Source organism: Oncorhynchus clarkii, chromosome 31 (genome assembly GCF_045791955.1).
Source record: "Oncorhynchus clarkii lewisi isolate Uvic-CL-2024 chromosome 31, UVic_Ocla_1.0, whole genome shotgun sequence".
NCBI classification, from domain to species: Eukaryota; Metazoa; Chordata; class Actinopteri; order Salmoniformes; family Salmonidae; genus Oncorhynchus; species Oncorhynchus clarkii.
In genome coordinates, this window is record NC_092177.1 from 35,428,412 (window position 1) to 35,445,622 (window position 17,211).

Consider the following 17,211-nt stretch of genomic DNA (forward strand, 5'->3'; position numbering starts at 1 on the left):
TTACAGTGAAATGCTTACTTACAAGCCCCGAACCGACAGTGCAGTTTCAAAAAATACAGGTAAGAATAAGAGATAAAAGTAACAAGTAATTAAAGAGCAGCAGTAAAAAAGAACAATACATACAGGGGGGTGCCGGTACAGAGTCAATGTGCGGGGGCACCAGTTAGTTGAGGTAGTATGTACATGTAGGTAGAGGTATGAAAGTGACTATGCATGGATGACAACAGAGTGGCAGTGGTGTGGAGGAGGGGGGGGGGGGGGGGGGGGTGCAATGCAAATAGTCTGGGTAGCCATTTGACTAGATGTTCAGGAGTCTTATGGTTTGGGGGTAGAAGCTGTTCAGAAGCCTCTTGGACCTAGACATGGTGCTCCGGTACCGCTTGCCTTGCGGAAGCAGAGAGAACAGTCCATGACTAGGGTTGTCTTTGACAATTTTTAGGTTCATCTGACACCGCCTGGTATAGAGGTCCTGGATGGCAGGAAGCTTGGCCCCAGTGATGTACTGGGCCGTTGGCACTACCCTCTGAAGTGCCTTGCGGTCAGAGGTGGAGCAGTTGCCATGCCAGGCAGTGATGCAACCAGTTAGGATGCTCTCGATGGTGCAGCTGTAGAACCTTTTGAGGATCTGAGGACCGATGGCAAATTTTTTCAGTCTCCTGATGGGGAATAGGTTTCCTTTTCCCCTCTCCATCGGTGGTCTCCTTTTCCCCATCTTCTCGAGTGTGGCACACCACCAAAGAAACAGCATGCTTGGTCACTCAAAGAAGAAGGTCTTGCCCAAATTTGGTATGGTGAAGAAGAGTGAGTACTTGTGTGTGTGTCAGCCAGATCCACACCCTGGACCCGTGATACCTGGCAGAGAATCCTACTCAACTATGAGGGATACTAAAGGAAGGTGTGTGTGTGTGTGTGTGTGTGTGTGTGTGTGTGTGTGTGTGTGTGTGACAGAGTAAGTTTTCATTTCTTGTCCTAATTCTTACTGATTTTGGGTTGTGTGTCTGTTGTGTAGATGCAGATGCAGACAGATGGAAAGACAGAGGAAGCAAACACACACACACACACACACTTGTGCCTGGGTCTACGGTATGTTTATTTTTCCGACACTCATTAGCGAGACACCATAGTTCCCCAGTCACGTCTGCTTGGCTGATCAAAAATGCTACAGCACTTCCCAGACTAAACACACACACGCAATCTCCCCCCCCCCCCCCCACGACATACAAACACACACTTTCCCCTTCCTAATGTGGAGTTTTAATTATCATTCTGCAGAATTGCTTATCTCCGGTAGCTTAATTATCTAAATCACTGGACGGTTGTGTATTAACTGATTACAGAGCCCATCTAGATGGGAGGCCGCATGCTGCATTGCTGCAAAGCAAAACAAAATTGCATAATGCATAATACATGGCTATGGAATATTGCATTATGAAAAGGGCCAACCTCATCCAGACCTGTTTTGTTTGCTTGTGTATGTGTGAGGGAGAGCGAAAGAGCGAGAAAGTGTGCAAATGCACTATGCGTGTTATTTTGTAGGTGTGTGTCTGCATTATGTTACACATATTATGTGATTGTGTATGTGTGTGCATGCATGTGTCTATGCATATATAAGCTTGTGATTGTGCGTCATTCAAGCAGAGATGATTACTTTCCCAGATCTGATGGTTTTCAGGTCTGGCGCCTTAACTTCTTATGGCTGGGGGGCAGTATTGAATAGCTTGGATGAATAAGTTGTCCAAACTAAACGGCCTGCTCCTCAGTCTCAGTTGCTAATATATGCATAGAAAACACTCTAAAGATTCCAAAACTGACAAAATATTGTCTGTGAGTATAACAGAACTGATATTGCAGGCGAAACTCTGAGGAAAATCAAACCAGGAAGTGGCTTCTATTTTGAAAACTCCATGTTCCATAGCCTGCTTTTGCTCCATTTAAAGGGATATCAACCAGATTCCTTTTCCTATCGCTTCCTCAAGGTGTCAACAGTCTTTAGACATAGTTTCAGGCTTTTATTTTGAAAAATGAGTCAGAAAGATAACATTGCGTCGTTGTATGGCCGGGTGCCAGCAGCGTTTTGTATGCGTAACAGAATTTGGGCAGCCATTGCCTTTCCCTCTCCTACTTAAAAAGACAGTTGCGGTTGATATATTATCGATTATATATTTTAAAAACAACCTGAGGATTGATTATAAAAAACATTTGACATGTTTCTGTGGACATTACGGATACTATTTGGAATTTGTCTGCGTTGTCGTGACCGCTCTTTCCTGTGGATTTCTGAACATAACGCGCCAAACAAACGGAGGTATTTTGGATATAAAAATAATCTTTAGGGAACAAAAGGAAACATTTTTGTGTAACTGGGAGTCTCGTGAGTGAAAACATGCAAAGATCATCAAAGGTAAACAATTAATTTGATTGCTTTTCTGAATTTCGTGACCAAGCTACTTGATGCTAGGTGTACATAATGTTTTGTCGAGCGATCGATCGATAAACTTACACAAACGCTTGGATTGCTTTCGCTGTAAAGCATATTTTCAAAATCTGACACGACAGGTTGATTAACAATAGGCTAAGCTGTGTTTTTTTATATTGCACTTGTGATTTCATGAATATAATATTATTTGAATATGCAATTCAGCGGTTGTTGATGACAATTATCCCGTTAACGGGATGGCAGCCATAAGAAGTTAAAGCAGTGGTTCCCAAACTGTGGGGCGTGAGGGGTCAGAGCATATATATACAGTGCATTCAGGGAGTATTAAGACCCCCTGACTTTTTCAACATTCTGTTACGTTACAGCCTTATTCTAAAATTTATTAAATAAGTGTTTTTCCTCATCAATCTACACACAATACCCCATAATGACAAAGCAAAAACAGTTTAAACATTTTTTTTTGCTAATTTATAAAACATTTAATACAGAAATACCCTTTTTATTTTTTTATTTTACCCCCTTTTCTCCCCAATTTCGTGGTATCCAATTGTTAGTAGTTACTGTCTTATATCATCGCTACAACTCCCGTACGGAGTTTGATTGGAGTCCACCTGTGGTAACTTCTAATGATTGGACATGATTTGGAAAGGCACACACCTGTCTATATAAGGTCCCACAGTTGAAAGTGCATGTCAGAGCAAAAACCAAGCCATGAGGTCGAAGGAATTGTCCGTAGAGTTCCGAGACAGGATTGTGTCGAGGCAATGATCTGGGGAAGGGTACCAAAATTGTCTGCAGCATTGAAGGTCCCCAAGAACACAGTGGCCTCCATCATTCACCAAATAGCTGTGAAGCGGCACTCCCCATCCAATCTGACAGAGCTTGAGAGGATCTGCAGAGAAGAATGGGAGAAGCTCCCTAAATATAGGTGTGCCAAGCTTGTAGTGCCATACCCAAGAAAACTCGAGGCTGTAAACGCTGCTAAAGGTGCATCAACAAAGTACTGAGTAAAGGGTCTGAATACTTATGTCAATGTGATATTTCAGTTGAGGACAGTTTGTGTCATGAACAGCACCCATAGAAACAGACATGGCACACACGGGGGTTTGGGAACCCATGCCTTAGAGGATTATGGGAAATAGCTAACCTTTGAACTATAGCTGTGTATGTAGGTACGTGGTCTGTGTGTGTGTGTGCACGCCTGTGCATGCATTGACTAGAATTTAAAGACCTCGCCAAAAGCCAGCCAAAATAGGAGCCTATCAGCTAATATTCATACTTTCTTCACCATAGACAATCAATCATTCAAATTATATAATCACTAAGCAAGTGATGTCAGCATCCACATATGGTCAAATGTGTACATACAATCTACAGCATAGTGCATACAACCCACTACATAGGGGAGTGTCAAGCTTAGGGCAAGATTTCTCTCTCTATTCAACAGATCAGCAATATTAACTGAATACCAAAAAGATTTAGGAAGACTTGAGACATTTGTCCCGCCTCTTTTCCCATTGGATCCGAGCAGTAAAATCCTCTGAATTCATATGAGGATTGTCCATCAAAACCCAGTAGTTTGCTAGAAGAAAGAAAAACTGAAAACTACTTAAAACTAGTGAGTACCAGAGGCCACATGAATAGACATTTGGACTGACACATCATGCCAAGGTAGTGAGAGAGAGTCACATTTCAGGACATGGAATGTGTATGTCGAACAGTAACATGAGCCTGGCAGCGATGATGTGCGGTGAGATCGTCGTAGTACTCTACAAATCGGTTTCTCCTGTTCCTGTTGTTCACATTTATAAAAGGAAAGACAGCAGTTGCTTTTACACACAGACCTATAACTGATGATTTCAAAAAGACATGGACGAACAGTCATAGCATAGTTGAAAGACCTTGATCCTCTGGAAGCTTTGCTATTGACACACCAACAAAGCGACAAACTAAATCACTATGTACTCAGCCTGATACTCTAATTACACACTAATCCTAGATTAGTGGTCCATAAAACACACATATCAACAAAGACTGATGTCATGTAACCCACTCGGCAAAGGCATAGACCTACCGCAACATGTTCAACTCAGAATAACACTTAACCGAACCCACACAATACTAAAGCACCCAAACCCACTCAACTTTGCACTTTCACTCACACATCGCATACACACGCGAACACACACACACACAATTTGTTATTTTTTCATCATGGGGAACTAACATTTTTTTGCCTAACCCATTACCCTAATGGTAACCCTTAACCTAACTCCTAAACTTAATGGGTAAGTGGGAAATGTCCCCACTAAGGATACTTTTTCTTGTCTAACTATCCTTGTGGGGACTTTAGGATTTTAGGTCCCCACAAGGATAGAAGAACCAACCCTCGTGAAAGTCAGGGTATAAATGTATGGTGCAAAGAGTGGGCTTGGACTATGAAAGAGTCTTGTCAAGGCCAATGATAAGGCAAGGGTGGGAGGAAGGGTAAGTGTTTGGTTGCCATTGGAATCTGGTGTCCTGTTGCATATTCCTCAAGTTTCCACACGACATGGTTAAGATCCATCCGAAAAGAGAAATGTGTGTGTGCGTCCCATCCATTTAGACATAGAGAATAGAGCACCAAGTGGCACACACATGGACGGATGCAAGCACACGCACAAACACACACACACACACACACACACAAACTCTCTCCCCCTGCTCCAAATGGACTTTGTGATTGCACTGCAGTCGCCTGTGGTGTGGTTATACTTCCAGGCATAAGAGAATTAAGAGAATACTGTGTGTGTGTGTGTGTGCGTGCGTGCTTGAGAGAGAGCGAGAGAGAACACGATACAGCACACATTCAGAACAGACTAGAACTGTAATGGGACACTAATGCTATTATACACCACTCTTACAGAGTCTGCAGCCTGTCCAGCTAAATTGTCCGCACCTGCACTCTCTCTCACTCACATGGACACAAGCACACATCTGTCAAAAACATACAAACAAGTAAACAAAGACCTAAAGAAAACACACTGTGACCATACAGCCACATGCTTATTGACACCCAGAAGTTGCATTCACTTTGACAAAGCCACATTCACTTTGACAAAGCCAACACAGAGCCTACGTGTCTCAGTGGTGTGTGTGTGTGCGTGTGTGTGTGTGTGTGTGTGTGTGTGTGTGTGTGTGTGTGTGTGTGTGTGTGTGCGCGCGTGCGTCCGTGCGATTTAAGGACCTCTCCACCTCGTGCGTGCGTGTGTATTTGTGGTGAGAAAAAGGGGCCATGGTGGCTCCTGAATAATGCCATTAGGCCTGTTATCCTTGCATCACATTTCTACACAGGCATCCTGGATGGAGGGATCAATACCTTTCCCTGGAGGGAGATGAGAGGTATAGAGGGGAGGGGGGACGGTGCGTAGAGGTGGATTCAAGGAAGGTAGGAAGTGGGGAATCAAATTATCCTAGGGCAGACTGATAGAGCACACTGATAAGAGAAGGAAAGAGCCCCCCCCCCCCCCCCCCCCCCCCCCAACAAACACGCCCACCATGTCCACATTTCCATCCCCATGGCTTTGCTTCCTTGCACGGTCACAGATTGACCTGGCTAACTGGCTGTCCCTAACGAGTGTCCCCAACGAGTGTCCCCTATCAAGTATCCCTTAACGAGGCCTACGGCATATGGTGCTCACTCAGTCTCAGTCCCTCCGCCTCTCTCCATTTGTTTAGCTGCTAGGGGGTCTCCTTGAAACAGGGTCAGGGGCGATGTGAGAGGTTGTGTGAGAAACAGAGAGAGAGAGAGGGAGAGAGAGATGGGACAGAGGGGGAGAGTGTGTGTGTGTGAGAATGAGAGTGGGAGAGAAATAGAGTGAAGGTCAGAGGTAACAGGAAAGAAAAAGAAATAAAGTAACATAGATCTGCTGTATCAGAGGCCGACCAAGACCAGAATAGATAACCATCCACCACCACTACCACTTTACGGTGAAAAATGAATTTGTTTGGGGCAAAAGTGCAATTTGCAATAAACGAGAGGAGATGAGAGGATAGGAAATGGAGTTATCCGAGTCAACTGGCCATGCCTGGGAGACAGAGAGCAGGTGGGGTTACTATAGGGCAGGCGGGATGTAAAAACACCAGGGGAGAATGACTGCCCCTTCTCTTTGAAGCCCCGGATGTTTAAGGATGAACGCGGTAAAGCAGGCATTGTAAGCAGAAAACAGGATCCACCATTATAGTGAATGGAAAAATGACGATCTTCATGGTCAATCGTCGACTAAATAAAATACATTTTGGAAGACAATCATGGTAGAAATAATTGCTTCTGATAAACTCAATTATTTTAAAATGGCAGCCTGCAGTACCCCGGTCGGTCGTCAACTTGAGTTGGTCAATGAGAGGGGGCAGTGCTAAGCTAGCCTGCAACGTCACTTCCTGGTGTAGCTCAAACTGTGCATGTTAAGTCTTAACAGACTGTCTTAACATTTACCATCTTAAACAGACTTCATTTGGCTTCAAATGTGCTTTTTGACTTCACATGGGAATGTTGTCACGTGATCAATGGCTTTCACCATTAACATATACAGTCATTGACACACAAGAGATAAGCCTACAGTAGGTGCTTTCCAGCAAACAGGATTCGGCACAATTGAGGTGCATTGTCAAATGACATGTTGGTTTGTGGAAATGTGTTTGTACTGACTAATAGTTTTATTTTACATAACAGGGAAGTTGAAGCTGAAAAGTGAATGTGCAATTTGAGGAGGTGAGTGTGTGAGTAATGTAATGAGTGTCGCATGTTTGTGTATATGAGTGCCTATGTGGGTGCGGTGCATATGCAAGAGTGTGTTTATGTTTGCGAGAGATCAAGTGTCTGAGTGTCTGTGCGCGCCACATCCCACCACACACACACACACACACAAAAGAGAGCAGTAATTATCCAGACCCTAGTCTCTGAGTGTGTCTGGGTAGACTGGTGCCAGCTGTGCCTTCGGTGCCAGACCAGTGGTGCCAGTTGGGTGCCATCCCATTACTGCAGCCACAGCCTAATCTCAGCATTTATCAGAAATCATATCATTCCTGCAACAACCACAGTTAACATCATCATACATAAGACTATTGGGTTGGTGTGGTTTACATTTAGTCAATCACGAGTTTTCCTAGTTCTAGAAGTTGGTCATGCACTTAAGGTAAGCTAAAAACAAATGTATGGCAATTCTTGAAGTCTGTACACTATCATTGCTCAAGAAGGACTGCAGACAAGGAGAGGAAGCCTGTTCGACTATTCAGATGTTGCCCAAGACTTCCAAAGAAGTCGGGCTCACATGCTGACCAGACCACTCACATCGCGTGCGCGAGCGTTGCAAAATAAATGTGCACATACTGTACATAAACTGCTAGCGCGTCAACAAGCGTATGCGTAGCCAGGCGCTAAATCGAACTTGGTTCTATTTTCTACACTTGACACACTGCAAGTCCGGCCTCTCCCATCTCCTCATTGGTTTATAGGAGCACATACTCACGTCAGTGATTGAAAGATGAACTGAGGTCCACACTCCAGTCCAGTTGGTGGTGGTAACGCACCTTAAAGTTAGTTGCCAACCGCCATATAATGTCCACAGACGAAGAACAAGAAGAAGGCTACTCTACTACTGAAGGAGGAGCGGTTACTTGAAACTAATTAAATGTCCCCTTTAATCTGTGGATTATTTGTCGGTGTAGAGAACACACAATGTTTTCTGACTCAAAATTGTTCAGAAATCTATAAAGATCCAGAAAAAAAAGGGCGTTGTACATTTCAGGTAAAATAACAACCCAATGTTTATATCCCAGGACAAATTAGCTAGCAACAGCAAGCTAGCTGGCTAAATGTCCATGAATGTTTCATGAGTTTTGACCTGTCCCCAAATTAATTTAGTTGGTTCAGAGTTAGTTTTGATATTTCAACATGCGTGTCCTGATCGTGTCTGGTGTGGACGGCCAAAATCAGCATGTGCGTGCCCCGTGTTGTTAGCATGGACTGCAAAATGGATATCCTGACCTATCGCCCAACGAGTCTTCTAACTGCTGACAATATACCCCGATGAAGACAGCTTGGCCGTCGAAACGTTGGTTATAAAATGATTGCATCTGAGCTCCTGGAATAACTCTACTTTTCTTTGTTTGTGTGTTCTACTCCACTAGCCAGCACCTCACCAAAACAGGTGTGTGTGTTTCTTTTGCCTTCAGCCAAAATCCATCCAAGAGGCTACAGTAGGGTTAGAGAGACTCTTTCCTATCTAGGGGAAACCTAATGGCAGAATTACCTGGGAAGCCTCAGGTCCACAGTCTTAAATTAAACCTGACTGTAATCTGGAGAGGAAGAGCAGACTGGCCGGTATTATCCATAGGGCCCGCGGTGCCCTCTCATCTCATCCTTTCATTTTCGCTCTTTCCTCTTCCTTTCATCTCCTACTCCTGGACAAATACTAACAGTCTTTGTTTCACAGGCACAAAGACGCTTCTGGGAAATAACTGAACAGGACCTAGTCTATATTGGTGTTTGTGTGTGTGAGAGTGAACCATAGGGATATACAGGTACCTTCCAAAATAAAGGAAACACCAACATAAAGTGTCAGTGTTGGGCCACCAGGAGCCAAAACAGCTTCAATGCACCTTGGTATAGATTCTACAAGTGTCTGCAGCTATTAGAGGGACGCGACGCCATTCTTTCTTCGAGAAATTCCAGCAATTGCCGTTTTGTTGACTGTGGTGGAAAATGCTGTCTCAGGCGCTGCTCCAGAATCTCCCATAAGCGTTCAATTGGGTTGAGTCATGTGAATGAGACGGCCATGGCATATGGTTTACGTCGTCGTCATGCTCATCAAACCATTCAGCAACCACTCGTGCTCTGTGAATGGTATCATGGTAACCAAATTGATGGCTTGCCCAGCATTTTATACATGACCCTAAGCATGATGGGATGTTAATTGCCTAATTAACTCAGGAACCAAACCTGCGTGGAAATAAAATTGCATTTTATTTAACCTTAATTTAATGCTTTGTACACGGCACAAGGCTAGCCTCTTCTCCACGGTGTTCTATGAGAATCACCACCCCTAGAGCAGTCTTCTAAGTTAAACCTTTCTGAAGGTCCATTAGAACACGTTATGCACATTGAGTTTGAAGCAAGAGCTACAAGAAGCTAACATGTGGCTAGCAGCTGGGTTGTTCCATTTGATTCTATTCACTTTGAAATTATATCAAACTCAACCGTTTATATTTTCTATAGATGAATGCATGTATATCTCATGGTACGGTGGGGTGTGCAAAATTGGTCAACTTTGGGCAAACTTTGGGCACCTCTATCTCCTGAATGTTTTGGCATTCAGGTCCAAAAAGCCACTTTCTGACCACTTCTATCATGGGCAAAAATGTAAGGAAGGTTTCATTCAAAAAGTGATTGAAATCTAATGGAACAACCCGGGCTACAGTGCCTTGCGAAAGTATTCGGCCCCCTTGAACTTTGCGACCTTTTGCCACATTTCAGGCTTCAAACATAAAGATATAAAACTGTATTTTTTTGTGAAGAATCAACAACAAGTGGGACACAATCATGAAGTGGAACGACATTTATTGGATATTTCAAACTTTTTTAACAAATCAAAAACTAAAAAATTGGGCGTGCAAAATTATTCAGCCCCCTTAAGTTAATACTTTGTAGCGCCACCTTTTGCTGCGATTACAGCTGTAAGTCGCTTGGGGTATGTCTCTATCAGTTTTGCACATCGAGAGACTGACATTTTTTCCCATTCCTCCTTGCAAAACAGCTCGAGCTCAGTGAGGTTGGATGGAGAGCATTTGTGAACAGCAGTTTTCAGTTCTTTCCACAGATTCTCGATTGGATTCAGGCCTGGACTTTGACTTGGCCATTCTAACACCTGGATATGTTTATTTTTGAACCATTCCATTGTAGATTTTGCTTTATGTTTTGGATCATTGTCTTGTTGGAAGACAAATCTCCGTCCCAGTCTCAGGTCTTTTGCAGACTCCATCAGGTTTTCTTCCAGAATGGTCCTGTATTTGGCTCCATCCATCTTCCCATCAATTTTAACCATCTTCCCTGTCCCTGCTGAAGAAAAGCAGGCCCAAACCATGATGCTGCCACCACCATGTTTGACAGTGGGGATGGTGTGTTCAGCTGTGTTGCTTTTACGCCAAACATAACGTTTTGCATTGTTGTCAAAAAGTTCAATTTTGGTTTCATCTGACCAGAGCACCTTCTTCCACATGTTTGGTATGTCTCCCAGGTGGCTTGTGGCAAACTTTAAACTACACTTTTTATGGATATCTTTAAGAAATGGCTTTCTTCTTGCCACTCTTCCATAAAGGCCAGATTTGTGCAATATACGACTGATTGTTGTCCTATGGACCTAGTCTCCCACCTCAGCTGTAGATCTCTGCAGTTCATCCAGAGTGATCATGGGCCTCTTGGCTGCATCTCTGATCAGTCTTCTCCTTGTATGAGCTGAAAGTTTAGAGGGATGGCCAGGTCTTGGTAGATTTGCAGTGGTCTGATACTCCTTCCATTTCAATATTATCGCTTGCACAGTGCTCCTTGGGATGTTTAAATCTTGGGAAATATTTTTGTATCCAAATCCGGCTTTAAACTTCTTCACAACAGTATCTCGGACCTGCCTGGTGTGTTCCTTGTTCTTCATGATGCTCTCTGCGCTTTTAACGGACCTCTGAGACTATCACAGTGCAGGTGCATTTATACGGAGACTTGATTACACACAGGTGGATTGTATTTATCATCATTAGTCATTTAGGTCAACATTGGATCATTCAGAGATCCTCACTGAACTTCTGGAGAGAGTTTGCTGCACTGAAAGTAAAGGGGCTGAATAATTTTGCACGCCCAATTTTTCAGTTTTTGATTTGTTAAAAAAGTTTGAAATATCCAATAAATGTCGTTCCACTTCATGATTGTGTCCCACTTGTTGTTGATTCTTCACAAAAAAATACAGTTTTATATCTTTATGTTTGGAGCCTGAAATGTGGCAAAAGGTCGCAAAGTTCAAGGGGGCCGAATACTTTCGCAAGGCACTGTATTAGTGGGAAAAAAACACTAAGCTATGGAAGTCCAACTGTAAAAAGGCTAACAAAGAATAGCACTATTTGATGTGCAAATATTTGATGATGTGCAAATAATGGAAAGTATGGCTTAGATCTGGAAGGCATCAAGTACTCAAGGATCACCCTTACAGGTGTAGGATCTTCATTTGATCACCCTGTTGCAGGATAACTCCTGCAATGCAGGACATTTTAAACTTGTAGTGTACTTCAGGTTAAAAAAAAAGCTTCACATTTCCTGTTGCTGCAGAGATTATTTCCCTGCTGTAGCAAACTGGCTCAAATTAAGATCCTGCATCTGTATGGTGACTGAGGCTTTAGTAGTGAAGTAAGGGTGTGTGTGTGTGTAAATGAGGCATGTCTACTAAGTAAGAATGAGAGAGAATGAGCATATTGGAGACACATATTTTCCTCAGATTACACAGACCCACAAAGAATTGGAAAACAAATCCAATTTTGATAAACTCCCTACTGGGTGAAATACCACAGTGTGCCATCACAGCAGCAAGATTTGTGAACCTGTTGCCACAAGAAAAGGCCAACCAGTAAAGAACAAACACCATTGTCATTACAACCTATATTTATTTTCCCTTTTTGCACATCATCACAACACTGTATATAGACATAAAATGACATTTGAAACGTCTTTATTATTTTGGAACTTTTGAGTGTAAATGTTAACTATTCATTTTTTTGTTTATTATCTATTTCACTTGCCTTGGCAATGTCAACATATGTTTCCCATGCCAATAAAGCCCTTAAATTGAGAGAGAGAGAGAGAAAGAGAGATGCTAAGTTAGTGCGCTGGGAATTTCACACCCCATCTGTGCAAATGAGAAAAAGAGGAGGAGTTGGAAGTTGAGAATACTAACTAGCAAGAGAGATATAAAGGATGCGCAAACAGTACAGGAAGGGAGATGATGGGGAAAATGAGGGAAATAGATTGATAGACGATGGAGAGAGTGAGGTGAGAATAAAGTGGGTTGGCATGTACTGAAGAGGAGCCAGTTATCAAAAACATCATTTTTGGGGCAAATAAATCCCAATAGTTGAATAAGCTTGACATCAAGTCATGCATGTCGACAGAAATGCACTCGTCATTCATGTGTTACTGCGTCTATAGGTGGACGATCCAAATAAAGTGCATTTGTTTTAACTCATGCAGCACCGGAGGATTAGACCAAAAGGTTTTTTGCGTCACGGCACGGCGTGACTTTGATACAAACACATTCATCAACCGCTCCCCTCTTCCTCCTCCCCTTTCCTCATCCCCCTTTCACCTCTCTCTCTGTCTCTGCAGCTTGAGGCCCGCTCCCCTCTTCCTCCTCCCCTTTCCTCATCCCCCTTTCACCTCTCTCTGTCTCTGCAGCTTGAGGCCCGCTCCCCTCTTCCTCCTCCCCTTTCCTCATCCCTCTTTCAGCTCTCTCTCTCTGTCTCTGCAGCTTGAGGCCTGCTCCCCTCTTCCTCCTCCCCTTTCCTCATCCCTCTTTCACCTCTCTCTCTGTCTCTGCAGCATGAGGCCCGCTCCCCTCTTCTCCTCCCCTCCTCCCCCCTTTCACCTCTGTCTCTGCAGCTTGAGGCCCCCTTTCACCTCTGTCTCTGCAGCTTGAGGCCCGCTCCACAAGTTTAATTAATAGCATGTCGCACTAACAAGGCGTAGGAGCTCCAGTGGCTGCTGCAGGACAACCTAAACTGAATGTCTGCAGATGGCTGAGAAGTCCGTATCTCTTGTGCACATACATAGACACGGACAGACACACACACACACACACACACACAGGCAGATAGACAAAAAACACAGGCACTTGAAATGGGATAACAACGCGAGATGGCACACGACACTATTCATAAGTATTGTGACAAAACGTGCGACCTGTTTTGAGCAATCATGTTAGGACAGACGCCCGACTGAGCGTTCTACTCGGGTGCATTGTCAATGGGCGCGGATGAAGATTTCATTAAAAGTGCATTACAGTGGCTTGGAAATACAATTACATTTCTAAAGGAGGAAAATAATTAGTAGGAAAACCTTTTGTCATCATTGGGACGTCGCCAGATTGACTTTAGATGCGGTATAATGTTAGCTAGCCAAGATTGAGGGGAAACCATCACATTTTTGCTAGCTAACGTTAGCATTGCTTGATATTGTTGATGAACTTTGCTAGCTAATGAAAACATTGCCATCTGTCTAAAGTAAATTTGATGACATGATAATGCTGATAATTCCTACTAAATATTTGCCTATGTCATCGTATTTCCAAGCGACTATAGTTTAATATTTGACGAAACGGTTATTAGCCACCGTTCAGAATGACTGGGCATCACTGGACTTTTGGGCACCAATATGGCTGTGGCATCTGTAGAACGGAGGTGCAACCCATGAACATAGTCAGACAAGCAAGTGATGACCACCCTGTGCCCTAACTTTTAACGAGACTAGTGAGAGCCTGGAGTATGACCCACTGCAATGGCACAGATCTAAGATCAGCTAAATGGCGGACAGGGGGACTTCAGAGCACCTAAACCCCTAAACATAACAACTGTTGCATTCAGCAATGTGGAAGTCTGAGGTCAATGCTCTGGTTGCCACCAGAAAAAGGGGTCTCAGTGTGTGTGTGTCCATGTGTGTGTAAATGAGAGACACACACCAGACTCGGAAACTTCTGGATCACTCCTCAATCTTGCTAACAGGCCTTGATCTCCACAACACATGGCCCTAGTGTGGAGAAGACAACAGGCCAGACAGAGAGACAGAGTGAAAGACAGAGAGAAAGGAAGAAGATGGAAAGGAGAAAGAAAGAGAAGGAAATAAAAAGAAAGAACTAAATGTTGTGAGAACGAAAGTCAACATTTCACCTGTTCTGGGAACAATACTTTTTTAGGTAGCAGGAAAGTTTGGAGAACGTTTTACTATGGTTCCCAGAAATTTTCCTGGGATGTTTAATTAACATGTTTCAGTAACATTTCGTTTTTTTGGGGGGGTTGAACTACAAGCACAGATAGGACACATGTAAATTAAATTCCTTAGGCATTAATCATGCAAATATTTGTTTTATTGTGACAGCATCAGTGCGATTCAAAACCATAATCTTTTGTTCTCTATCCATGGAACTAGTCCACTGCTAGCATGCCATGTTTTTTTTATGCAGACACCGCTATCAATATTTGTCTATTCAAACAGACCCCATTTCAAAGGAAACAAACACTCATTAAGATCAAGTACACTCTATAAAGAAAAAGTTCCTGGAGTATCCTTTAGGGGTTCTTCAAACTGAAACTGTGGAGGAACCCCTAAAAGTTCTTCAAAGAACCTATTTTAATGGATCCTCAAAATAACTTTTTGAAGAACCTTTTGGGGTAAATGTGTTAATTACCCCCCTCCCTTATCACGATTAATAATACTATTAATATGCATAACAATAAGTCACTATTTTAGTTCTCAGTGGTTATTATGATTTTAGTGGCTAAACAGAAGATATAAAATCGAAATGAGGTAAACTCCCAGCAGAGCCCCAAGTCCAATGGTTATATCCTCTGGCGTGTTGATGTTAATGCTCTCCATTTCCATAGCCAGGATGATTTTGCAGTGGTGTAGGGAGGGTGACGTCTGTGAATCCCAAAAACAGATGATTAACAAAACAGGCACACGCAGAATTCATACCTTGGTTTTTGTGGAGAATGTGATTGAAAAAAATAAAAAAATAATAAACAAGTGTCTTGATAATGGTTTTCATCCACATTCCTTGTGATCTGTGACCTGCATAACATACCAAAACCAAATGACATACCTTTGCGTGCCTCCTCATCTGTATACCTACAGACACAAAAGTGAGCAGTTTAGTCATCTGCACGCAATAGAGCTTGCCTTCAACATATTCTTATAGCCTACATATTCTTACCTTGTTGTTGATTGATATCCATTGAATTGTGTCCATTTTCTGTTTTTAGAAAGATTGGGACAAATAGGAAAAGATAGATGGTTTCATCATACAACAATATCAATTTAGATCACACAAGGGAGAAACCTTACCTTAAATTGTAGAGATCTTTACGTGTTTCAGTTAAGTGGCCTGCACCTGATGTCCTTTCAAATTGAAATGTTTCAGTTGGGCAGTTAGGTTCCTGCAAGAACCACCCACCAACCAAGGAGGTTCCTTCAATGAACTCCACCTTCAATGCCAAGAACCCTAAGGTTCTTCGAAGAACTTTGAGTATCTTAGAAGCACTCTTGTTGAACCCCTCATTTTTTCAGTGTGTGGCCATTTAGTGGGCGCAGCCAACACCTGAACACACAACAAAATGGAGGATAGAGAGAGTTTTGTTGATGCTGGGAATGGAATGTATGTTTTTAAAATAGAATTTATTAGAACATTCTCTGAATGTTACTTAAGATTTCTTGTGGTTTTTATGGAAAGTTTTCTTAACATTCTTGGAATAATTTGATAACATGACTTTAAATAGAACCAAGAGGAAACTTGGTTTCACTGAAGTACTGAAATTCCCACCGAATAACCGTTTAAAAAAATAATAATTTTTAAACGTTCTCTGAACTTTTTGAGAACATTCCCGACGTCAAACCAGGAGGAAAACATTCCTGGAATTAAATGTAACCATGTTTGAACTTTTAGGAAACCTTCTGTTAAAGTAATGAAATGTGAAATACATTTTTAAAATGTGCTGAGAATTTTCCAAAAGCCAAGCAAGTACTGTGCACCATTTCCCAGATAATTGTGGGAAGGTTGAATGCAAAAATAACCATAGGAAATCTACGCTCTCGCCAAGCTCGAAGAAACATATGGTTCTCAGAACGTTATGTGCTAGCTGCGGAAGAAAGCCGCCCTCATCTTCCCTGGAGTTGGAGTGAAGCACTGTGAGTGGTTGATTCTAAGGAGAGTGATGTGATTATTGAAGCTGAAGGCATCAGGGGGTTGGTGGTATCTAGCGATCGCAGGTTGGGGATGACGTCAGCAGAGCTGCCTTGGTGAGCTCATCCCTTTACAAGGTCAATGAGAGGAGAGGGAGAGGGAGAGGGAAAGAGAGAGAGAGAGAGGGGGGAGAAGGACAAAAGGCAAGGGAAAGAGGTGAAAGTGAGGAAGGTGTCCATCCTCCATCAAGCTGTCAATGTGGTGGTAAGCACAGAGGATAGAAAAATAGCAGACACGCATACACACATTAACACTCTCCCTCTCTCTTCCCTCCCTCTCCTTATCTCTACCTCCCTCTCTCCCCCCTTTTTTTCCTCCCTTCCCCCTCCATCTCTATCCCCAATCTCTGTCATAGTACCAGGGCAGATATTCTGTAATGTGGATTGAAGCAGCAGCGCTACTGTAATTACACATCTGGGCTCCATCTCTTCCCGCGGCAGTAAAGCCTGAACTACAGTGAACCGTTGCTCGCTGGCATTCACGCTTCCAGCTAGTGCTGCTAAACTAGTGCGGGCCATAGGCTCCCCGCTGTTTTCAGGCAAAAACCACCTTAGAAGCCTTAGCTCAACAACACATCTTAAAAAGCCCTTTATTGTTAACCCCTAATTGAAGGAGTACACAGAAATCACAGACACTACAGAAGCACCGCTAGCCACTAGAATGAAACCAGATGGAGGGGATAACATTCAGCCAAATGGCCGAACAAATGATGAACAAAACATTTAAAAACGACTACAGAACTGAATGAGA

General features: G+C 42.9%; 1 protein-coding gene across 2 annotated transcripts in view; it reads right to left on the minus strand.

The window, feature by feature from the left end:
- The window catches only part of LOC139391240 (alpha-1,3-mannosyl-glycoprotein 4-beta-N-acetylglucosaminyltransferase B), a 217,741-nt gene that overhangs the window by 108,467 nt on the left and 92,063 nt on the right, over positions 1 to 17,211 (minus strand). Inside the window, exons 2-4 of one of the 2 annotated variants that reach the window (XM_071138887.1) lie at positions 15,436 to 15,474; positions 15,325 to 15,350; positions 14,185 to 15,143 (exon numbers count right to left, since the gene is read on the minus strand). The exons of the other annotated variant lie outside the window; for it this stretch is intronic. Coding sequence (XP_070994988.1) covers positions 14,185 to 14,248 — 64 coding nt within the window. The 5' untranslated portion in view covers positions 14,249 to 15,143; positions 15,325 to 15,350; positions 15,436 to 15,474. The remainder of the gene's footprint in view (positions 1 to 14,184; positions 15,144 to 15,324; positions 15,351 to 15,435; positions 15,475 to 17,211) is intronic. 2 annotated transcript variants of the gene reach the window in all.